We start from the raw sequence: 23,690 nt of genomic DNA, 5'->3' as shown, positions 1-23,690 counted from the left end.
AGGCTGTGCGTGGCTGAGCGCATTTAGACAGCTCTATTAATGCAAACGGAGCTTACAAAATGTCTGGCATAACTTGGGTAGGAGGTTGTTGGGGTGGGATTTGATCTAACTTCAGATGTCTGCAGTGCAGACATTCGTATCTGACTGAGGCTGTTAGGCTCCCCTGACAGCCGTGGAGGGAAGTAGGCATGTCTCGAGAATGGCCCTCCTCATCCGAAAGGAGACATCTAGAAGTTGGTGAATTGCACCCTAGATGTGCTTTTGTCTCTTGCTAACAATAAAAGAGCCAAGATGACTAGTTTAGATGTACACATTTACACTTTGAATGTCTGTCTATTTAGGGGAGATGAATCTCACCACAAGCCTGTAGAAGTTCTGAAATTAGTGGTTTCGCTTTAAACTTTCTTTGGCTTTATTGTAGCTGTTAATTTGCTGCTTTTGTTAACTTCCTTCCCAGTAAAAACTTGGGAAGGAAAATCACATTCTTTGTAAATTTATCCTCCACCACCTGAAAAGTAGCTGATTGCTTTTTATTGTTTGACCATAAATGACGTGGTTTGAATTATTTTAGTCTATTTTAAGTGAATCAGTGGCCACCTGCTGATTCCAGGAAAGTACCTGGTTGCACAGGTCACATAAATTACTTACCTAAGACAGCTGCATTGAAATGTTAATAAAAATAATGGTCTAAATTTGCTTTTTCAATGGTCATTCAAATCATTTTGCTTTTTAAAAATTATTCTAGGTAAATGCAAAACCTACAGAAATCATCCCTCAGAAACCTCATTGACTGGATCAATGCTTGTCAAACCTGAGAGTTTGGAGATGGCCCTGCATGCTTTAAATATCTTAAAAATCCTTCTATTCCTTCAATTGCAAAGAAAGACTTTCAGAACAGTAGGAAGCTCAGAACAGTAGCATCAGGCTCTGTCTGCAAACAGGAAATAAGGTGGATAATGTCTTTCTGCTCTCTGGGGAGAGGTGTAAATTTTAAAGCTTAATGAAGGCAATTTGAGTAGTAACAATATTACCCGCTTCATAGTAGAAACATTCTGGTATTCCAGAATAATCTGTCCTATAGAATATATTCTTTCTCTCTATCTTTGTGATTAGAATAATTTGGTGCATGTTACACTTTTTATCTTCTCACAGTTTTGAAACCTGTCTTACAGAGATCGGTTTATTTCAACCCAAATGTCCGTCTGGTTGAAGTTAGGCTCAGTTCAGAAAAACTCTGTTAGCAAATTTCTGAGCAGAGAATCTAGATTCTTATGGCATTCCAACTAGGAATTTCATGCTGCTGGAAGCATAAATTATCTGTCTGTTCTCTTACAATGTGGTATGTTTTCAGCTCCCTACAGGCAGTTCAGTTTCACATAATCCCTTCTCCTGCTTCAGCCACTGAGAATCTGACCCTTTAGAGATTTTACAGTGACCATTGAATTAACTGGGAGTTGAACTCTTGCAGGACTGGGGAGTTAAGAAGAAAGTCCAGCTGACCTTAAAGCAGGTTGTCTGTTTGAAGTAGAGAGTCCTTCCCTAAGTACTCGGCTTCTGCCCACTTACAACGCTTAGGCTGTGGAATGCTAGCCACAGATCCATTACAAAGTTAAGAGGCAATCTGTGCAGTCAAATATTGTTCTGATTTTTTTTTTTTCCCCTCTCACATCATTTCATAACAATACTCGCTTCCTCCGCGCCTCTTTTCTATTGACAAACAGTATTGTACCCCTTGGAGTGATGAAAGCAAAAGCCACTGAACTGCACAATCATCACATGGCAGTTCCTTTCATTTTTAATGAAATATATGACAACAAATGGACCAGTAATGTACCTAAATAAACCACATTCATAGACCAGAGGAAGAAGACATTGTTAAGCACTAGGTTTAATACACAGCAGGTATCCCAATGGATACAACAGAAAAGTTAATTCATTCAGAATTGTAAGGAAGCAACAGTTGTGCATTATTATTTTTTGCTTGGTTTCACCATGTACAAACATTTGAACCAGGCCTCTCAACATTAGGCAGGTCAACGGACAGAGTAAAAGCAGAAGCTTGCTCATTATAACTGAGATTATGTTCTTTAAGCAAAACAAGGAAATACACATTTGGTTAGCTTAAAAACTTTTTTTTTTTTAACAAGAAAGGAATTACAGAGAGAATCGGTGACAATTATCTGAAACCAAAATAGTCTGTTAAAGCAGAAATGTTTCAGTTAAGCAGGAAACATCCCTAATTCCTTTTGTAAGTGCTGTCTTCTCTTCCAGTCCCCATGTTACTTTCCATCCATCCCTGACAACCGTTACCCTCTGTGCTTCATACACATGGTTGTCGTGGAGACCAGCTTTTTTCCTTACTTTTAACTTTTTTTTTTTTTTCTAGCACAAGCCACCCTCTAACACCTGAGCAGTGGCAGGCTCCTCCCTAAACAGTCTTAGGAAAATGTCTTTTCTGTAGAGTGCTGCATTCAGGCAGCGCTCCTACCTCTGCTGCCCTACTGGTATTTAATTTCCTTCTGCAAGTGATAGGGGGAATAAGGTCATAGCTCCAAGACTTTTCTTGCCAGTCATCTTTTGCAGAGACCAAAGCAACTCCAATGGAAGTCCAGCCAAGGTGACAGGCTGGGTAGGATTCAGTGCTGAGGAGTTATCATTTGAGCTAGTAGGTAGGTGCAGGGAGATAAAAGCCATGATGCAGACAGGTCAGATGAATTATCTGCATTGTTGCTAATGCCACAAATATCAGTGCTAAACTTTCTCAGCTTGGTCTAGATGAGAAAGTCTGGTGCTGCCGCTGTTAAGCATCACACAACTAGATGCCAATCTGTATAAGCAAATCCTCCCACAGATCTTGTAAAATGGAAGCACTTGTGGAAAGTTGCCCACCAACTTGTTCTTTTATCTATTCCAGAGAAAATGGCAGACACCTGACACCCTCCATGCTGAGAACTGCTGCATCATTGACCTGGGCCGCTGAACCATGCGGTATTGTCCAGTCAGGAAGAAAACTACTTACACTGAAGGTAGAGGGTTCCTTTGTTGGTACAGCCTCTGCAGAGAGCTACTGAGTTGTATTGATGCTCTGCCTGCTAAGCTTTTAAATATTAAAGGAAATGTAGTAGTGAAAACGTGAATAAGAGTGTGAATGGGACACCTACAGAGCATTAGGAGTCCCTCTACCATATCTTCACGCGTGATGAGCTTTTCTCCAGCTGCACTTTCATCAGACAGGTAGAAAGAACCCTGTTATAGCTTCCTAGGCAGGATTGGTTGCTGGCTCTGTAACTGTGTGTGGAATTGAAGTCTCATGTTTCATTCCTTTGCTCCAATAAAGCTGGAATGCCTGAGAGCCTTTTCTGTAACAGGCAAGCGTTTCCAGAAATCCAACTTCCCCTTTTCATGTAAAACCTTGATAAAAATCAGCCACTTTGCCGTTCCCTTCTCTGTAGAATATCGATATTCTGCAGCTAAGGCAACTGTCCTGTTCTGTCCTGAGCGTTGTATCTACAGCAGCAATTCATTAACTCCTCTTTGCATCCAAAAAGTGCTTTCAGGTCGTAGTACATGCCTTATGCCTAGGACACGACAACTCCTGTTGTTGCATTTAGGGAGACTGAGGTACAACCTAGCTTCAGACTCCGGTTCACAGGAATTCCTGGATTATACTTAAATGTTCAGAGAATACCTTTCACTCCTTACTGAAAGAACAATGTTCTGCTATGAAGAAACAGGCTGGCTGTGGTTGTTTAGCCTGGAGAAGAAAAGGTTCTCAGAGGACCTTATTGTGGCCCTTCAATACTTAAAGGGGGCTTGAAAGAAAGATGGAGAGGGACTTTTTACCATGGCCTGTAATGATAGGACAAGGGGTAATGTGTTTAAACTAAAAGAGGGTAAATTTAGATTAGACATAAGGAAGAAATTCTTCACTCAGAGGGTGGTGAGACACTGGAGCAGGTTGCCCAGAGAAGTTGTGGCTGCCCCATCCCTGGAAGTGTTCAGTGTCAAGCTGGATGGGGCTTTGGGCAACCTGGTCTAGTGGGAGGTGTCCCTCTCCATGGCAGGGGGGGTGGAACGGGATAATCTGTGAGGTCCCTTCCAACCCAAACCATTCTATGGTATTTTTCACCTCACAAAGCTTATTGTCTTAAAGAAATTGAAGCTTTTAGCAAAAGCTCATGTTACTCTAACAATTATGCTATTTTTTTAAAATACTGTCTCAGGAATTTACCTGGCTTTTGGTCCATCTCAACATCTTATGCGTAGCTAGCTGTAATAGGCCAGTTATATTTCCCCCCTCCCACTGGGCTTAGTGACAGATTTCACAAAACTAAGCGTTTCTGGCAAGCTGGCCTGACTCCATTAATTTCCATGTTGCTGGGAAATTGAAATATTTTTTTTTTCTGGTTCAGGCTCAGGTACAGCTTGCTGAGGATATGTGAGCAGTTAGGACAAAGGATCTCCTTACATTGTGAAACAAAGGTTTGATGCAGCTTGGATCTTGTTAGTTTATGATACCACAGTCTACCTGCAGCAGGTATGACTTCACTAATAACTCAACTTACACAGGCACTAGTTTGAAAAAACCCAAACCTTTGGTGTTCTTCAGTCTTGAGACAGATGGAACCAAGCCATAATTTGTCCATTAACCTTGATGTAGTTTTGCCAACATCTCAGAGTAAAAAGCCTGATTTGCTGTGATTACAGTGCAAGGCTGAGGTGTGCTCCAGCTGTCTCCTCAGCATGGCAACTAAATTCTGGGGATTCTGCATTCTAGGTTGCTGATACCTCTTGCCTCTCTGTTTCCCCACTTCCTTCAATCCCACCTTGCCAACATAGTCAGAACCTTGAGTGCTTTTTGTCACTTGATTCAAGATTTTAGTGGTAGGAGCTTTCACAACATGGGCGTTAGAGAGGAATAAAGTCTAGTGGGTGGTACTGTCACATGAGACAACTTCAAAAGGAGAGCAGTAAATGGAAGATTAAATGAGCAAAGCCTGACTCCCCTAACGCGTGGAGGCTGGTAAGCAGTATATGCAGCCGCTCTTAGTTTTGCATCTAGGAGAATGATTAGCAAGTGTTACACAGAAAACATCATGAAATAAACTTGTCTGTCTCAAAGCTTATAGGGACACACGTTCTCGGGGAACAGGAATCAGAGAGATAAAAATACATTTCAATCAAACAACCTCAAAAAAAAAAAGTATAATCTGTCAAGTTTTGCAAACCATATGAAAACAATTCAAAAGTGACACAAAAATATATATAAGTTTGAAAAATACTTAAAGAAAAAAGTACAGATCTCACAATATCAAAACAAATGACGTATGGTTAAAAAGAGAAAAAAAGACATTGAGTAACACCATATTGGCAGAAAAAAAGTAAACCTCTCAGGGCAGCTGTGTTCTATCATTTAAAGTGTCAGTTTGTGTCTCTAGGATCTATCTATAATGTGCTCAGCAATGACAGCATTAACTCTGAGCATTAGAAGAACCTGTCATAGCAGCGAGTCAAATCTGAGAGCAATGTAAGGGAAGAGAGCAGCGACGGTTACTGTGCTGTGTGAGGCCTGAAATGTCCTAAATCACGTGGCCATGGCTTCCTCTAACTGCAGATGTAAAATATTTTCTAAACCCCTTTTTAAGGGAAGAACTGTGAATTGCGAAAGAACTGTGACAAGCAGGGGGCTCTTGAGCATGAACTGCACGATGCGGTGTTGAGTGCCTGGCTGTGCAGCAAACTTTGGCCCTTGGCTTCTTAAGCATCTATAGGTCTAGAGTCTTAACGGTCAAGACCACCTTAGCGGGACTCCCTTCTCCCCTACACCATATAAATTGGAGTAATTCTGCTGATGTGAGTGGGACTGCACTGGTGGGAGTTGGATAAGAATAGGGCCCTTTGCTTCCCAGAAGAAGGGGAAGATGTTGGGGTGGAACAAGAGGTGCTATTTCATGAGATCACACTCCAAAGTGTGCCTAGAAACTCCCCAGGCTCAAAAGAGGATGTTAGCACCTCCAATGACAGCACTTGTGCTGCAGTAAGCTTCTCCTCTAAAGGGAGATTACTTTGTCATAGAGCATGGCTTGTGCCTACGCAGACTGAAGAAGGGTAGGACAGCTTCAGTCCATTACTGGAACTTGCACTGGTACAAGCTGCTCTGGCCTAGGGTCTAATAGAACTTCTTCTGCCAAGGGGAAATCCACTCTCTGGCATTTGTAGCCCTTCCCCATAAAGCAGAACACAACTAAGAAGCTGAAGTACTGGAATGAAGATGTATAGCCCTTTGTGAACAAACCTTGTTCCTTGTTGCACAGCCTCCCTTAGACGGAAAAGCTCTGTGTTGCCATGGATGTGTAACTGGTTTTACTGGTCGTCCCTGACCGTGTGAGACTGGGTGGGCTGGCAGATCCTACTGAACTGCCAAAGGGGACAAAACAGAACTCTTGACTTTAATGGGAATGTCTTACTTCCAAATGACCCATGTACACTTAGCAGGGCTTCTGTTAACATGAGTCTTCCATAAAAAACGTTATGGGAATGAATTGACTTGAAAGATCTTTCTTTCCCATTTTCTCTACTTACAAATATTACTAAAAAGGTCAGTTCTCTTGGTCTAACTCTTGTGTTGTGTCCCCCAACCTCTCTAAGCAAATAAATAACTCAGCATTGCCTATAAAACCCATTGAGTGGCCAATACCAATTCAGGACTGGTGTTCTTGCAGACATTACAGGACCTCATGCAATACAGCAAAAGGGAATTTTCTAAAAAGTGGGAAATAAAAAAAGTCACACTAGCGATCACACAACTAGGTCTTCAAGCTCATGATCGTTTGAGGCTCTCTGTGTGGTCTAAAAAAAAGGTTAAAAGATACATAATGTAGTTGTCTTTGTTTTTTTTCTTTTTATACAGAAATCATACACACAGAACTTCAATCTGAAACTTCATAACGAAAAAGTCCACTAATTTAAGGAAAGCATTTTGTTGTGCAAAAAGTCCCTCCCCCCCTCCCCTGTTCACCTTCATCTACTGAGGGTCTCACACACACACACAAAGTTTCCTTCCAACGGGCGAGTTGGTAAGAAAGAGTCCTCCCTATATACAGTGAATTAGAGAGAAGCTGGATACAGTGCTGGCAAGAGGCACTAGGTGATTGCCTCTATCTGGAAGTGTCCATGTTCTCCTCCTTAAAGTTACTGCAGTGCTCTATAACTTTCCTATGGATAAAACAGGACAAGGAGAGAGGGTTTAGTTTAAAGCTTACTGCATTACAGTTGTGGGACAGGAATGTAGCTTGATCTCTATGTAAATATACGCTGTTTGCAGCAGGCAGTCTCTTCTGATATGCATCAACCAATGTTTGTATCAAAAGGAGCATATCCCACAAAGCAACATAGATTTTGCAGTTCATTCCCTTGGGATTTCAAGTCATGTTAGTATACATCCAGATCCATGAGACCATTCATTTCTCACTCCCATATCCAAATCATCAGATAACTTTGAATCACACCAGGAAACACATACATACAAATGTTTGTTTTCACTCTGCTGTTATCTGTCCCTGCTTTTCCTGTTCTTTCCATTTACTGTTCTTGGACTGTCGCATCACCATACATAATTTGCCTAACCCATGATATTCTTCTGCAGGGTTCTGTCACCTCCAGCAGTAAGCAACCCTTCAGCTCTGGGGAATGCCTGCCGCTCACCCACCAGATAGATATTCCCAGCCAATCTCTACTTCTCCTTTATATTCATCCTGCAGGCATGAAATTGTAGAGCTCAGTTTGTCAATGATTAGAAACTGCAGCTCTCTCTTAAAACTCAGAAAGAATGACTCCAAAGGAAAGTCATGTAATAATGTGGGGACGTTCACAACAGTGGGGGACTCTCTCCACCTTTTGAGAATCCTCTGATTTTAACTGTGCAGTCACGGTCAGCTCTTTTAGTGACAGGCCGACATGATTACAGACAGGGACCCCACACCTCAGGTATGGAGAACAGAGATGACTGGGGACTATGAGAGTAAGAGACGCAATTAGCAATGTGGCTCTCCTGTCCAACAAGCTACTCCTATAACCTATTTGCCTGGCATCTATGAACCCTCAATGATGTGTTTATTTGCCCACCTATAAACACCTTTCTAGTCTTGTTTCTATCATTTTTCCTGCTCTTCTCCCATGTTTGCTTCGCCCTTTGTACAGATCAGCACAGGCCTTTCTTTGGCAGCCTTACTTGATGTACAAGAATAAAAACTAACTTGAAGCTAAACTGAATGTTTGATGACAATGCATTGGTTTCCTACCGGGCCATTTCCTTGGTCTCTTGCCGTGCTGAGGCCATTTTAATCATGTCCTTCAGAAGGGGAATCCCACCTTCTTTGATGAGCAGTGGGCAATACTTGTCAGCTGCAGAGAAAAGAATAAAACAGGTCCTTGAACCTTCACAAGAGTGGTATAAAGGGTGGCAGGAGGGTAAGGGTGCTGCTGGAGAAGTCACAAAACGTTTGTGGTTTTTGTTTTTTTTTTTTTATGGAGCCAACCTGTTAGGGGTACCTTGGCTATAAAAACAGGACACAAAATGACTGAGAAATAAGAGGCCAGAGGGATCAAAACATTGAAGGAATTTCCTATGCACTAAGTCTCACTATTTTTTGTTTGGCTGTGCTGCCTGGACATTCCTGCATCATTCAAAGACGGTTCTCTTTAACTACATAGCTAAACTGGGATGAGTTTTTCTGGTAACAAGCTTAGATTCACAATGTCAGCTTTTGCAGTGTGGTGGGTGTGATTTTGAAACAGGAACTTACGGTAGACAGAGACCAAGTTATACAGCGCCCAAGTAGCCCAGTGCTGGCTGACCGGAGAGATCCCTTGTGGAAGAAGTCGAAGGATTGGTTCGAATGACCTGCACAGAAATATTGTAGAACTCGTTAAAAATCCAAGAGCTGCTTCTTCCAGCACCTTTGCTGCACAAAGCAAGACAAACCCTGTGCTCATAGAAACCACAGCAGTAAATCTATTGGCACGTCAAAGATTCTGGCATCAAAGCCCAAGTCTGTGTCACATGGCAATACTGGCAGGCTTACAGGCCCTGCTGCTTTAGCATAAACATGCTGCCCAGATACGTAGCTGCAAAGAAGTCAGCTGATTTCCATCCTCCATCAGTCATTTCCTCGTGACAGCTGAAACCTAGCAGCACTGGTCATTCCGTAGAGGGTCCAAAGCAAAATTACACCCAGCCAAAGCCAGCTGCTCACGTGCAATGGTTGCTCTGTTTCTTCTGACAATCATGTGTCTATACTGTAGCTAAGGAATTGGAATGCCATTTGTTCAGGATTCCTGCCAAGCACTATGGGAATACAGAGTACCTGATACCCTCACCCAGGAAGGACTTTGGAGGATTCCACTAGTTGTATTAACCCTTTAAGAGATTTCTGGGAACTGTGTCTATATATCCCCCAGAGGAGAGTGAAAGCTACAGCAATACTTGTGTCTTTCAGAATTAAGGTGTCAAGGTCAGAAGTCTCAGAGAACAATGTTTAGTCAATCTCAGATAGTCAGATCGTGAGTTTCCTGAACTATGCAATTTCACCAGAAATGTGCAGAATAAAGCCTGCTGGGTTCCCATGCTTCTCCCATAGGAATTACCAGGCAAGGTACCCATTTCCAGCAGCCTGTGTAACATGCTACCTTCAGTCAAAGGAAGATGTGAAGCCCTCACTAAAGAATATGTTCCTGAGGATTTCTCCTTCCCTCTAAGCAGAACCTCCACGCTCTGCTGTACCTTTTCCCTTCTGTCGGTGTTTGCTTTCTGCGACAAGCCTGGCTCCTGAGTAAATGAGTCATACTTCTCTGTTCCTCACCTGTAATTGATATTTCTTCTGGAGTTGATATCCCAGCTCTGGATGGCTGCCCACATCCTCTTTACAACTTCCTCTCGGTGTGGCTCACATATACCCCAAGCCTCTGGGCCATCAAACATGATATGGGAGAGCACGCCACAGGCATTATAGGATACCTCAATCCCATCTGCTTTGCTCTCCAGCAGGTTGCTGCCAAGAGAGAAGAGATCATTGGGAGGTGCCAGGACAACCTTCCTTAGCATCTTACAAAAAACAAAACCAGCATGTCTTTTATTGCGATCAGAAACAATCATTGGAGACAACATCTCCAGCCTGAAACAGGAGCAACGCTCTCCAGGGATGCAGCTTTTCAGTGACATTAACACCACAAATAAGCCCGTACAATCCAAGGCATTTACAAAGCTGTCAAATGATTTCCTTTTAGCTTTTTTAGAACGAAAAAACAATCTGAGGCATCAAAGGTTGAAAAGTCTCCAGGTGATTTAGGACCAATGCTCTAGAACATCCACCTGGCCCAGCTGCTCATTAGCCTAGCACTCACCTGAACACACTGATGAACTGGGAGGTCATGAGCTGTGGGCGGAGTTCCTTCACCTCTGCCACATTGCCAAGGAGGCCCAGCATATTGCGATGCAGCTCCTGTTTCTCTGGGAACTCCTAAGAAAGCAAGGGACAGGATTATACAATAGTAGAGGCACAGTGATATTGAGAACAAGAGACCCTGGAGAAAGGTTGTGCAGCGCTTCTAAAAAGGGTGAGTATTTTTGGGTAGTTAGCATTGGTTCTTTAGCAATTCTCTGATGGGATCTCTAGCCTTCGAGATGTATGCAAAATGAGAAATCAAGGCCAGCGCCTGCTACTCACTGGTGCTCTACTTAAGAAGAACTGCGTACAAGACAGGAAAGAGGGGGATGTGCTCAGTTTAAATTTCTCTGTTCTTCTACTGGTTGGGTGGGTGGATGGGAGGAAGAATGAAACGTGCAAGCTTTTTCTGTTTACGCAACGTAGGAAGTACTGCTTATGGATTAGCATAGCTAGGAATCATGCCCAGGCACTTGCATCTCCACTGCCAATGTCAGCATTCATGTAGAGAAAACTAGACATACTTACTTTCAAGCACTCCAAGAACAGTTTCATGCCACTGTAGTTAAGGAACATCTCACAGTTATCAGGGGTCTCATCAGTAATGTTCCAGAGGGCGCTCCAGGAGAACTCCATCACCTGATCGCACTACGGAGCCAAAGAGAAAGGGAAAGAAACAGAGCTTTTCAAATGTGGGAGCCCAGTGCAAACCAGCCACTTGTGTTTCATCTCTGCCATCACCCCAGATGAATTCAGGGGTAAGAAAATCTTGTTATTCGCTTTCAGCTTGTCAGCAAGGGTGTTTGTTTATTGTTTATTTGTTTGTTTATTGTTTATTGTTTGTTTATTTATTTACTTTTCCCTCCCTGCAACATTCCCTCCCTGCCACATTCCCTCCTGCCCTGCCACCCTCCCCCCAGTGACAAGAAATTCTGCAGCACCAGCTGGGATGTCTCATGTTTGGTAGAGAAGCTGGGCTAGCGCTCCAGACTGATCTCCATGCCTAAGTCAGACTGAAGAAAAAATACTCTATGTATAAATTTCTGTGGGAAACACTCACCGTTTTATCAGCCAGCTTCTTCTGAATCAATTTTAGCATTGTCTGTGGGCAGAAGGGGAAGAACGAGAACAGTTCAAGAATCACAGAGCTAAAACCGACAGCTATAGCTGCTGCAAGACTGGCTGCAGCCAATTGCAGGCGCATGCAGTTCTGACCCTTTGTGGAGTATTTATTTGTTATTTTTTTTCTCTAAATCAGTGGGATTGGGTTGTGTTCAGTGTTTCAAGTATTTGAAGAGCTGAACCATGTCACAGTCAAGTTTGTTGGGTTTACAGTCAAGTCAGTTGTGACCTGCGTGACAAAGTCTGGAACGTGGTAGAACTGCAAAAAAGCAGTGGCCTCTGCAGTTCTTTGTGAAGGGGTGATGTGTTGATGTGAGTTGGGAAGCCGATGCAAATTTAGGGAGATGCAGAAGGAGCTAATCAAAAGGTTGTACTGGTTCTGGAAATGGTGCAGTAAGGAGGGAAGGTATCAGGTCACACTGCTTCCCTGCTGTCATGGACAGCCTGTCTCTGAGACCATGACTTCCAGGGCTGGCAAGCCAGAAAAAGGTGTCGCGTGGCGGGACGGGTTCCAGGAGAGGCTAGCGCTGCTGGAACACCAGTTCCCTCCTGTGATATGGTAAGGTTGGTTCGCTGGCTGAGCCTCTTTGGTGGACTGCTGCAAGGAAATTGAGGTAGCCTGGGTTAAAGATAAGCAGACACCTTGGGACCATACCAACCATGACAAAACCCATCTTGCCCACAGCTTCTTTATGATCGTTGTCCACCTGGCAGACCAGAGCATTACAGAGGTGCACGGCGATGCGTTGGATAGACTCATCCTGCCGGCTCTGATTGAGGATGTTCAGCAGCAGCTCGTTGACTCGGCGGTACTGGAACTCCAGCTCCTCGGGAATGCTGAAGTTACACAGTGTCAGGCAGCAGTTCCGCTGTACCTGGGTCGAAGGGAAGCAAATGCTGCACCAGGTGACTACAAGAACCTGACTCCATCCCCTCATGTTCTCTTGCTGCTTTGTACTGAAACCATCTTCTTGTTTGACCTCTACCACTGAAATTTTTGTCACCCTCCTACCTAGCAGTCTGCTTGAGCTGCGCTCTATCAGTAGGCTCTTCTCTCTCACTGGTCTCACGTGACCACACAATCGCCCAACACGCATCACTTTTCAAGGCAGTTCCTTGCTGCCTATAAGCTTTCTATTCAGGAGTCACCATTCTGTAACCCAGAGGCATTGTAGTGTGTATTGTCAGCTGGCTTCTGATAGCAGTGCATAGGCACAATGTTTCATTCTGTTAGCTTAACACCCCCAACATCCACACCCTTTTCACCCCATAGTCAATATTGGACACCTGTGCTGTGGGTTGTATGCCTTCTGACCATTAACATCAGCTAAAAAGGTGCCTTGCTACCATCACTTACTTCCCCTGGTTCTGGGGAACATCACAAGGCTAAGGAGCACCTTGCACGTAATTCCCACCGAGTGAAGGCAAAGAGCAGATCTGGGCAAGTGGTTCTCTGGTGCCTGCCTCAGCTCACGTGCTGGAGGCTTAGACTCCACAAATGCTAACAGCAGGCTAAAGACCTAACGTGGGAAGGAGAACTGGGGGAGCCAAAAGAGGCCTGGCAGCTCTTACTGTGACTTCCTGGTAGGACTCCATGCCGTTCAGCACCACCTGGATGACCTGGCGCCGCAGCTTTACGCTCTGCTCCATGCGGTACTCGGAGTTCGTCAGGTAAAACAGCGCTGCGCTGCCTGTCACCTGGATGTTTTTGTCATCCTTGTGGCACTTGAGGGCTGTGATCACCAGCTGCAAGGAAGCAACACGAAGCTTCAGTGCCACAGACTTGCTGTTGAGTCTTGGAATGATGGTTATGGCTGTGTGGGACAACGGCTGTTACAAGCCTGCAAGGAACGTGCTTATGAAATGAAGGTACCCAGTTCTGCTGCACTACTGGAACTTTCTCCAGAATGGCCTGATACGGCATCCCGGTGTGAAGGAAAGGCTGGGACTGCAAAACTTCCTTGGTAAGGTGAGGTAAATGTTAGCATGGGGCTTACCTGAAGGGCTCGCAGCAGCTGGCTGCAACGCTCAATGCGGGCGATGTCAAAAAGGAGGTTGATGGCCCGCGAAGTGATTTCTGGCCGGTGTTCAGTGTAAGCCTCGATAGCATTCAGGACTTGCTCTTCATTCTTGTCTCCACTCACCTAGCATGGAGGAACAAGAGTCAGGGAAGAAAGGATGAGGGAGGAAAGCCAGCATGAGAAGGGAACTCTCAGGGTAAGTCTGAAAGGTCAAAGGGGGCAACTTGCATCTGTCCTCCTAGTAGGACTAGGCCCATGATGGGAGCAAAGAGTCACTTCTTGGCCCAGAATGACAAGAAATGGCACCTCCGGGGCAGAAGGATGCTATTCACAAGATTCCTATTGTCTTTGTTTTCTGGTAGTCGCAGACAATCCTAGTCCTTCAGTCGGGATGACTTTTTCAGCCCATTCTCTAAATGGCTTTTTTTTTTTTTAACACTTGTAAAAACTATGTGGGGTATAGGTCTTGTCTTGCCTTCTGGCAGCTCTCCTGCATTATCAAGTAGCTATAAAAAGGTCAGAGATAAATTGTCACACGTGAGACCCTAAGAACACCACCCTACTAGCAGACAGTGATTTGTATGTTCTTTGAACTTCTGCCAAGTACCTACTACCAATATTCTTGCACCCTCATTACCTTATAGGCTGGAATATGCGTCAGGCGGCAGAGAGATGTCTCAAAAAGGCCCAAGAATTGGAGTGGTCGTTTCAGACCCCGGAAGGGTGCAATGCTGCTCTTTGCTGGCTCAATGCTGAGGAAAGAAAGAGATCACTCGTGTTGGTACCCTGCTTCTCCGGGTGCCTCCTGCCGTAAGAACAGCTACGTCCTCTCTGATCATTTTGACTGTACTGCTCCATAACTGGAGTGATTTCAGTTGTACACCAGCCAGCTTCTCCTAAAGCTAACAATAGGCACGCGTCCCAGATGATCCTGAGTGAAGGGCTAAACGTGTTGAACGAAAACAGCGGTGAGAATTCATGCAGACAGAACGCAGCTTTCCTAGATAGAATTTGTCCTGGAAACTCACTAGTTGGGGTGAACACTTCTTAGGAAAGGGATGAGGATTTCACTGATCCAAACTATTTACAAACTTCTCTGTATGTCATCTGATGATCACAGAAGCAGCCTGGTATGTTTATGCAAGAACACTTGTTTTGCTGCCATGTTCCTTATTGACCAAGAGCCAGTATTATAATTTCTTTTACCAGCTTTGGAAAAGAGTCAGTACTGTCTCACTTATTTGCTTTTGCACTTGAGTGCTTGGGGAATAGGAGGGCAGAGCTCTTAGTTGACCTGGAAAACCACATCTCTATGCCCTACTGAGGTGGACCAGGATTTTCCAAGGTTGGTCTGCCCAGCATCCAGGTCACATGTGAAAATCTGCCTTTAGATTCTAAGTTCCGAAAACACTCAGCCCTCCTGTGAGCACTGATGTATTGACTTAGTGTAGAAGCGTTTTGTCTCAGAAAAGCCTCATTTCAGTGAAGGTAAAATGTTTTATATAGAGAATGCATAAAGGGCTCTGGAGTCCTTTTGATCTATAAACCACTGCAAGCGATCCCTGGAAGAATGTGTGTAGAAAAGAACTTCAGATATGTATGGAAGCTAGATAGAATTAATTCATTATTACTTTTGCAGTCCTTACCTGTGTCACATACAGAAATCGCAGCTGATTCCCATACTTAGCCTTTAGCATCAGGAGGAACTAGGAACAGTTGTATCTTGCTTTTTAGTATTAATTAGATGTACAGAATTTGGAAGGCCAGAAGAGGCCTTCCAAAAAAGATGTCCTTAATACAAAAGATTGAAGGATCAAAAGATTAAGGACAAAAGATGTCCTTAATTCATCTTTGATGGAACTAGTCATCCAAGCATACCTCAGTATTTGCTGTTTCCTTACCTTGTCTGGCCCATCTTCTCTTCCATGCTTGGGATAGTGCAGTTCTCCAACATGGTGTGCCCTGAGATATCGAGCGAAGTGAGGTTTAGCAAGTTTTCCACAAACAGGTTTAGAACCCGCCGGGTCAGCTTGAATTTGTAGTAACTGGACAGATGATCACGGGAGATATCCAAGTGCCTGCAAATGACAGAGCAGCTCAGCATCTGGAAAGCATCAGCCCGTTGCTAAAACAGGACTCTACCAGGTGAAAGTGACGAGCCAAGTGTGATTGTTGTTATTATTCCCTTCCTAAGATACAGGAATGTGGCTCTGTAGGATCTGGCAGCAGGATCGGGCCTTGTGTCTAACCGAAGCACACAGGTATCTGGTAGAGGTCTACTTAAAATGGAGCACAATGAGTCATTCGGCCACACCATCACAAAGGAAATTGCTCTAGGCTCAGGAACTGCCTTTCCCAAGCTCCATCAAAGCAGCCACCTGAGCATTTCTGCCTGGTGATTAAGATGCACTAGAGGATCTTTGCATTCCCAGAAACGTTTGTTGCCTCATCCCACAAATTAATTTACACAAGTTTTTGTCTGCTTCCCCAATCTCTTTTTTTTTCCACTCCAGGCTATTACTCCCTCGTTTCATGTACCATACAGTATTTAAATGCTTAAACTCTGGGGAAACCCCTGCTGCTAAGGGAGTTGTGGGGCAAACTAACTGGCTACCATGTGCAAGTGGGGTCCCTTATAAGGCAGGGCATGCTCCTTGAGAGAGAGACTAAACTGCCTAAGGCAGGAGCCAACTTCCTACTTTCAGAAGTGTTTTCTCCATGTTGTGAACCAAGTTTCATTGCAAATCGCCAGCAGGCAAACTAAGTCATTAGGATTTAGCCGGCATTACCCAGAAGGTTCTCCTAGGACACATGTTAACGCGGTACCCCCTAGTGCCTGCAGTCTGCAGAGACAATACTAAAGCCATTGCAAAGTATACTTCATGTGAATGGTAGGGCCCTGCTTTTTGGCTTGGCAAGCCCTGGATCTTGTTCCTGATACCACTGTGCAGTTTGAATAGCAATTGTCTCGACTCTGTTTCAGGAAGTCATTTCACTGTCAGCACTGTTAGGTCAGGAGTGCCTATTTATTTACGCTGCTTTTTTCCTTGGTTGCACCATCCATCTACAGCGTGCTTACACAAAGCACAGCGAGCAGATGGTCTGAGCTGAGAGCTTTCCCAGTTTTATCTCAGAGCCAGTTTTGAACTTTGGATGTTCCCGTTTAACAAGTGGCATGAAGGACTGACTTTCACAGTGTGATCGTCACTAAACTGGTATCTGTATACATCCGTAGCCATTTTTTTCCCACATCTTGGGTGTTCTGCTGTTCTTTTTTTGTTTGGTTAGAGTGGATATGTTTCTCTGTGTGTATATTTATTTAATTTTCCCCAGTGTCAGATATGTATAGTGAGTCACTGAGGGAGTCTGTTCATGGGAGGGTTTATAACCTGAAGCCAGCAGCAGATGGCTCTCCATCAGCAGGCAGGTAGCCCATTCCTAAGAGACTTGCGTGGCTCCTATCAGTGGGGAAAAGCTAAACGTGGAAAAAGAGATCTGCTGACCTGAGCTTGTGAAGCTGTGCAATCACTTGGATGTGCTCCTCTGAAAGGTCCATGTTGTAAAGCACTAAGGAAACCAGACTGTCCTTCCACTGGGTCAGAAATCCCACATCGTTCAGCTGGATCCCGGAGAGATCAAGAGCTGCAAGGGAGGCCAAAGGCCGAAGCAACGTCTCCACATTTACCCCTTCAATCAAGCGACCCAGGTTCAGGAAGCGCAAGCGGCTAAAGCCTTCAAAAGTGAAGTCCTTGACCAAAACCTGGCGAGTGGGGTTCACCAAACAGTCATCTTCGCAACCTCCAGGGTTTTCCTCCTCATAGAAGATATTACAGCATCCAAAGAGGCTGAGGGAGATAAGCGTGTGGCTGAAGCTCACTAAGGTTTGCAGACTCTTGGCTGTCAGCTTCTCACAGTTAGTCAGGTAGAGCTCAACAAGATCCTGGAAGACAGGAAATCAAGCAGTTAGAAACATCTCACAGGCAGAGTGCCCACCCTGCTCCCTACAACACCTCACACAGGGACAGACTGAGACCACGTGTCACCAGACTCGACCAGTGTCCCCATCCCATTCCCTACAGCGGCCTGTAGGGAGCTGAGGATGGAGATGCTGAGGTTCTCCCCCCAAAAAAACTTGGATATGATCCTGGGAATCTCTGGATGCCTGGGATTCTAGCCCTTCCCCGTGCAGCAGTGCTGCCATGTGAAGTGGCTGTCACTGCAATGCCACCTGCTTCCTGATGGCCTCCAGGTCCTGGTCCTGCACGATCTGTTCCCGCAAGTGGATCCGAGCTAGCCTGGTGCTCCGGGGATCAGAGAACAGGGTGAAGAAGCTTTCATGGGGTTCGAAGATGCTGTCCGTCTTGACCAGCTCCACGTACCTGTGTTAGGGCAATGGCGTTAGCACAGCACAACACAGAGGCTCAGGTACAGCCCTAGCACCTTTACTGGTTGTGACAAAACGTTACCAAGTGCCTGAGCGCACAGACTCCCTCCTGAACATCCCGGATAGTGTTAGGGGTAACGGGAGCTAGGCTATTATTTCTTTTTGCACAAAGCTAACACTCCTTAGGAAAATCTAAGGCAAAGACTTGTGCAAGGTCATGTGTATTTCTGAGCAAACCGGATTCTGGCAAGCACGGACTCCAGGATTTTTCTTTCCTCACTATTTAAAGCTATTTACTTGATTTTTTTTTTTTTTCATTTTCAGAAAATTATCTAGCTGGTTTTCTGCCAGACTTTGTGGGCAGGACTTCAGCCAAGAGAAACTATGATAGCCAAGTCAGAAATCCCTGGGAACAGGTTGCTTTGTGAAGCTATGGGAGCAGCTGCCCTAAAATGCAACATCTGTTAGCACTTTGCACTCTTATTTTTCTGGTTTGGGAGAGAATTGTAATGCAGTGGTGGGAAGTAGGAAAGCTCCTTTGTTGCTTACTGATATTCTTGGAAGAAGCAGTGACCGCTCATTGCAATCTGGGGTTACCTATATGGAAATGGTGATTGGCAGGACTATGATAACCCCTGGGGATAGTTCCTTCTGAATTTAATGCGCATCCTTATTTCCAATTTGAGGCTAAACCAGCAAAAACAGCCCTATGAATTCCTCCCCATTTTTTTCCTTATATGCTTTCCATCACTTTTTTTTTTTTAGATAACCGCAGCCCTCCTTCCCCAAGCTTCCCACTCCTTTCCAAACCAGACAACCGCTTCTCCACAGGCCTGAGACGTACTCGTTGACAAGTTTGTCACAAATCTCGCTTGGCAAGAAGATGTCAGGATGGAGTCGGAGCGTTTCGTTGTCCAGCAGGTAGCAGAGAGTCCCCTCCAAGTTGCGAAGGCAGAAATCTGTGCACAAGGTCATTAGTGACTCCGGGCTATCAGATGCCATCTTGAGGGAAGCAGTGGGCAGGGGAAGAACAGAAGGAAGCTTTTAATTCAGAAGATCGTTTCCTCAGATGAAATCCCAGGATGAATTTACAGAGACATCAGGGCAGCTACAAGTAGAGGAGGAAAAAAAAATGCGTTGAGAAAGGCACACTGGAAAGCATCCTGCAAAGCTGCTGTACCAGCGAGGATGTCGATGGGTTTATTTACAGCCCATTGCTTGCTGACCTCAAAAGAACCTGCAGCGTTTTGGCCTCTCTGGGAGTACGCACTTAATTCCTTGGTAACCCCACCCCCATGGGACACCGAGGGAACGAGTTAATACGAAACATGTTTGGAAATGAGGCTACACAGCACGAAAATGCTTCCTCGTTGCAGGAGTTATCTGGCTGACAAAGGGCCTTTAAAAGGGAAGTGGCAGAAACCACAGTGCTTGGTTTCCTTCAGAGTGGGTCGGATAAACCACCAGAAAATTTACTGTTGGGAAGATCCTTTGTGCAGCCCCAGCGGGATCTGGTGGCCCCATATCTCGTGCCTGTAATTGTTTGCCGTCATTCCAAGTGAAGTTCAAGCTGGATGTTTCCCTGCAGCTCCAAGCCAGAAACTTCGTGCAAGTCCTTGAGCTAGACCATCAAGTGGATCAGAAGCCAGAGGGAAACAGACTGCTTTGGCTTGCCTTGCTGAGTGCGGTGAAAAGGTTTATGCACATGAAGGATGTCAATACATGCAGCTGGAACTTGCTCACCTGAAGCATTCCAAAATCTGTTAGAAAAAAGTACGGGCGACTGACCGGGGAAAAAAGCGAGGGACTCTTTCCCCTTCTTGGTTTTTAATACTGGGTGAAGAAGGATGGCGAGGCAGACAATTAGGGGAAGCTATTCCTGTCCATTTTCTTATTTCAAAAATCTCCTGGCTCTGCTTTTCAGGCTTGCTCACTGGCACCGAAGGAGCACTAGCTGAGTGCACTGACGCTGTTTAGGAGAAATGACTGAAGCACAACTCCCGTTTCACTTTCAAAAGGGTCAAATCACGTTAGAAACAACCCTAACATGAACCCTTCAATACATTTCCATGAGCATGCAAAAACTGTGTTGAAATGTTTATTTTTGAGGAAAAACCTGTGTTTTTCAATAGGTATGTCCCTACTGCAGCGAGGACACCCAATGCTTTGGAGTTATTCTCCTCTGCACAACAGCTGAGCAGCCTTTGCTGGGGAAGTTGTTGCAAAATATCTAACTATATTCCGTTTCTGATCTTTATCCGGCAGCTGCAAAGATCAGGGCACTTGTCTGTCTCTAGCTCTCTGCTTCTGAGTGTTCCTCTAGAGCCTCTGGTGCTCTCTTCCCTTCGTTCCTGCAGTACCAGTACACGATGCAAGAATTTAACTTGGTTTCCTCACCTTAATCACTATCCCCAAAGGCACCCTGAGCGGATCAGGCACCCTCCCTCCTCCTCTTTCAGATGCTCTGGGTAGGCGCTGCCTGGGCCGTGACACCAGTATGAAGGACCCCTCAAAGCTGTGGAGGGGGGAACCCTTCAAATTCAGGCACCAAATGGTCTCTGTGGGAGACAGCAGCACAGCCATGACAGCCTGCCTGGCAGCCCAGGCTCCTGGCCTCCTGACCCCTTCCTATGCTACAGAATGGATTTCTGTGCAGACATGAGGGCAACACAAGCTGCAAATCAAAGCTCTTCTCTTCCCTTTGTGTCTCATTAATTCTTTTTTTTTTTTTTTTTTTTTTTTTGTTTCAGTGCCAAGGACAAGAAGTTGGCCAAGGAATTAACCCAAGACAGAACGGAGCCTCAAAAAGCAGCTCTGCTGATCTCACTCGCTCCTTGCTCGGCGATGGAGGAACTGCAGTGCTGGAGCGCTCCGGAGGAACACCCACCCTAAGCCTCATCTCCCTGGGCCAAATCTTGCTCTAGGGTAAGTGGGCAATCCTGGGACTGAACCCTGGTTGTCTTTTGGCTTTACTTGAATTGGATCAATAATCGTTCCTTCCTCTAAGTGTTTCTGGGAACTATACATGCAGGCAGCCGTAATGATTTTGTTTCAGTCCCAAATTCCAGGTCCGCTGTGTTCTGACCTAGAACTTTCAATAGCTTTTCCAGTGGGGATCTCAAGCAAGTTCTCTGCTGGTTTTCGCTCAAGAGGCAAAAGGTCTCTGAGCACAAGCAGATGATGCAGAGAAAAATGAATAAAACCCAGCAATCACAAAAAATGCACTTAATGTGCTGAACAGAGACAATTTAAAGGGTGCAGCCTCTCTCTGGGTCACTGAGTCCTGAGCTAGCGTCGTGATAACATAAAATTGACTTCTTAGGGATGCCATGATAACTTGGAGACCTTTGAGATGCCTGTTGTACAAGGAATGAAAATGAGTACGATGGGTTTTCATTCTGAAAAAGAAGGAAATCCCTGATCAACAGCTCTCCCTCTTGTAGTTACGTCAGGAGAGAAGCCAAGGATGAAATGTGCCGCTGAGGGCAGAGAATTGCCTCACTAGCGGTGAGGTGCCAACTGAGGGAACGCAGGTGGGAGGAAGCAGTCCTGTGCCCTGCATGGTGTCTGCTTTGGAGACGAATCTGCTTCACCTCCAGAACGAGTCCCTCTCACATATTTTGCCTGAAGCTTGCTTGAGAGAATCTTTCCAGAAAGGCAAGATGAACAGGAAGATCTGAGCCAGCAGGGAAACGCGTTCTGCTGTCCCTACCAGTTCACCCGTGCCACCAGACGGGAGGTCCCTGCAGCCGGTGTTCTCGCCCTGCTTACTACTGATGGCCAGAGAACTTGGAAACAAACTCCCATTGACAACCTTTTGTCACGTGCAGCTGGACATGGCCAGTGCTTGGGACTTGTCCAAGCAGCTTAGAACTCCAAAGGGCAAGGGCTGCCTTCCTGTTGCTCTGACAATCCTCTGTGCCCCTCTGCTGTGCCCAGCACAATGCAGCCGGCTGATCCTAGCCCTGGAGAAATCAGCTGCGCGTTAACTTCTGAGCTTCCCAAAATCTACCAAGAAAATCCCGTGCAGGAAGTTAGCGCGGAGGAAAGTGCCCCAGTAAAATAACCCCGAAGAAAAGCCTTCATCCTCGTGATTTACGGTGCGTATTTGAGTAGCACCCGAGCTGCTTCCACGCCTGTGGTCCTTTGGTACAGGACACGAGACAAACGAGTCCTGGCCTCCTCAAACTAGACTTGAGAGGTGACGGAGGCAGGGGGAGAGGGAAGTACGGAAGTCGATAGCTGCACTGATCGATATTGACTCTAGATATAAGCTCGGTGTGCTTTGGTGATAAAAATAAATGAACTAGATATGCTGACAAATCATTAGCGTTTGCCTAATCATTAGCGTTTGCCTAATCATTATCCTCGGGCAGCTTTCCCCAGGCAATAGATCTGCAAGTCGCCCGCCTTGCAGACTGTCGCCAGTGATGGGTAATGAGCTGTCTTGTGCATGTCTGTTCTTGGAGGGTCACTGACACGTGAAAGATGCTGAAAATTCAAGTGCAGGAATCGAAACAAGTCAGAAGTACAGCTGCAAATCTTCTTTACCATTTATTTCTCTGGCAGGTTTCACTTCTGTTTCAATGCACAAAGGAGCTAGGGCCCTGGGAGACACCGAAGTGGGCATTTAAAGCCTGCACAGCCGGCTGACCCCCAAAGCAGCCTTCTCCACAGAGTAACAGCACCCTCCCTCCATTTGTGGGTCCCAGAAGAAACTGCAGCACCGCGACACGCAGCTTCGCTCATCCCCAGCACCAGCCTTCCACATCCAGCCAGCCTCTCTGGCAACTATTGCTGATTTGCAGGCTACATTTGTATTTTTACGGCGTTTCTGGCTGCGCGGGCACGTGAGGCTTGGCACGGGCCTCGGGCTGCCCGTGCCAATGTTCTCTACTTTGGACTTGAGACCCATCTTCTCTCCCAGTATCTCCCTCCGGGGCCGCTGCCCGAAGCCAAGCCTGACTCACGGTGGCTCCGCGCCAAGGCCGGAGCGTTTACAGCGGTGCCACAAAAACGAGGGGCAAAGCTGGCTTCCAGGGCAAGAGCACCGGGGACTTGCCCGAGGAGAGGGCAAAGAGCGCGTGCGGAGGGGAACCGCTCGCGAGGAACGGCTTCACAATCACCAACGTAACGTGCGTGCGGGCTGTGGCACCGGTCACAGTTTGAAGGAAAAGTGCACTGTCACTTCGGCTGGCACCTCGCAGGGGCAATCACCGCGATTTCATTAATTTGTCCCCTTGCAGCTGGCCTGGGAAACGCCATCCCTGCCTGCCAGCCAGCCCCGGGCACCCGCGGCCGTCCCCGCAAGCTCCCAACGCGTCGGCGGGCCGGGCTCCCAGGAGCCGCAGAGCGGGACCCGTGCTTACCGGGCCGGGACCCGTGCTAAGCGGGGGGGCCAGCCGCCCCCCGCCCCCTGCCCGCTGCAACCCTCGGTGCCCGCTGACAGCCCCGGGCCCTGCCCCTGCACCCCCGGCACTGCCCCGAACCCCCCGGGACCCCCTCCCGGGGCCCTGCCCGCCGGTACCAGCCCCGGTGCCTTGGGGGGGGGGGGAGGGAGGACGGGACTCACCTGGCGCCAGGCCCCCGGGCGGCTGCGGAGGGCCCGGGCCGGCGGGCAGGGCTCGGCCTCCTCCTGCTCGGGGCCCGCTCCCCCCCCCCGCCGCGGCCTCCGCTGTCAACAAACCCCGCCGTCACTTCCGCCAGCCGGGGCCGCCGCAC

General features: G+C 46.3%; 1 protein-coding gene and 1 long non-coding RNA gene across 3 annotated transcripts; one reads left to right on the top strand and one right to left on the bottom strand.

Annotated features, from left to right (window-relative positions):
• Positions 1 to 1,872: 1,872 nt before the first annotated feature.
• ZER1 (zyg-11 related cell cycle regulator) lies at positions 1,873 to 23,665 on the bottom strand. 2 transcript variants are annotated; one of them, XM_035554964.2, is made up of 16 exons: positions 23,542 to 23,665; positions 18,814 to 19,077; positions 17,814 to 17,964; positions 17,089 to 17,525; positions 15,487 to 15,663; positions 14,223 to 14,337; positions 13,562 to 13,708; positions 13,137 to 13,310; positions 12,224 to 12,439; positions 11,503 to 11,544; positions 10,971 to 11,090; positions 10,402 to 10,517; positions 9,861 to 10,049; positions 8,805 to 8,902; positions 8,301 to 8,403; positions 1,873 to 7,215 (listed from the first exon to the last, which is right to left on the bottom strand). In XM_035554964.2, exons 2-16 carry the CDS (start codon positions 18,969 to 18,971, stop codon positions 7,158 to 7,160), a joined length of 2,301 nt encoding a protein of 766 aa, XP_035410857.1. In that variant the 5' UTR covers positions 18,972 to 19,077; positions 23,542 to 23,665; the 3' UTR covers positions 1,873 to 7,157. The 2 variants fall into 2 exon arrangements, with proteins under 2 accessions (XP_035410857.1, XP_035410861.1); XM_035554968.2 differs by having other exon boundaries at positions 1,873 to 6,849.
• On the top strand, positions 12,322 to 22,151 carry LOC126913536 (uncharacterized). The gene is made up of 3 exons (XR_007709038.1): positions 12,322 to 12,470; positions 20,720 to 20,894; positions 21,413 to 22,151. It is a non-coding gene; the product is annotated as an uncharacterized LOC126913536 (long non-coding RNA).
• Positions 23,666 to 23,690: the final 25 nt, after the last annotated feature.

Source organism: Cygnus atratus, chromosome 19 (assembly GCF_013377495.2).
Source record: "Cygnus atratus isolate AKBS03 ecotype Queensland, Australia chromosome 19, CAtr_DNAZoo_HiC_assembly, whole genome shotgun sequence".
Classification (NCBI taxonomy): Eukaryota; Metazoa; Chordata; class Aves; order Anseriformes; family Anatidae; genus Cygnus; species Cygnus atratus.
This window is presented reverse-complemented; position numbering and strand designations above follow the sequence as displayed.

Coding starts and splice junctions, on each gene's coding strand:
- ZER1 (XM_035554964.2), bottom strand. CDS start 18,971: ATGGCATCTGATAGCCCGGAGTCACTAATGACCTTGTGCACAGATTTC. Junction 15,664..17,088: donor GCACAGCTTCACAAGCTCAG/GTCAGCAGATCT, acceptor TGTCATTTGCAG/GCACTTGGATATCTCCCGTG. Junction 7,216..8,300: donor GAGACCAAGGAAATGGCCCG/GTAGGAAACCAA, acceptor TTTTATCCATAG/GAAAGTTATAGAGCACTGCA.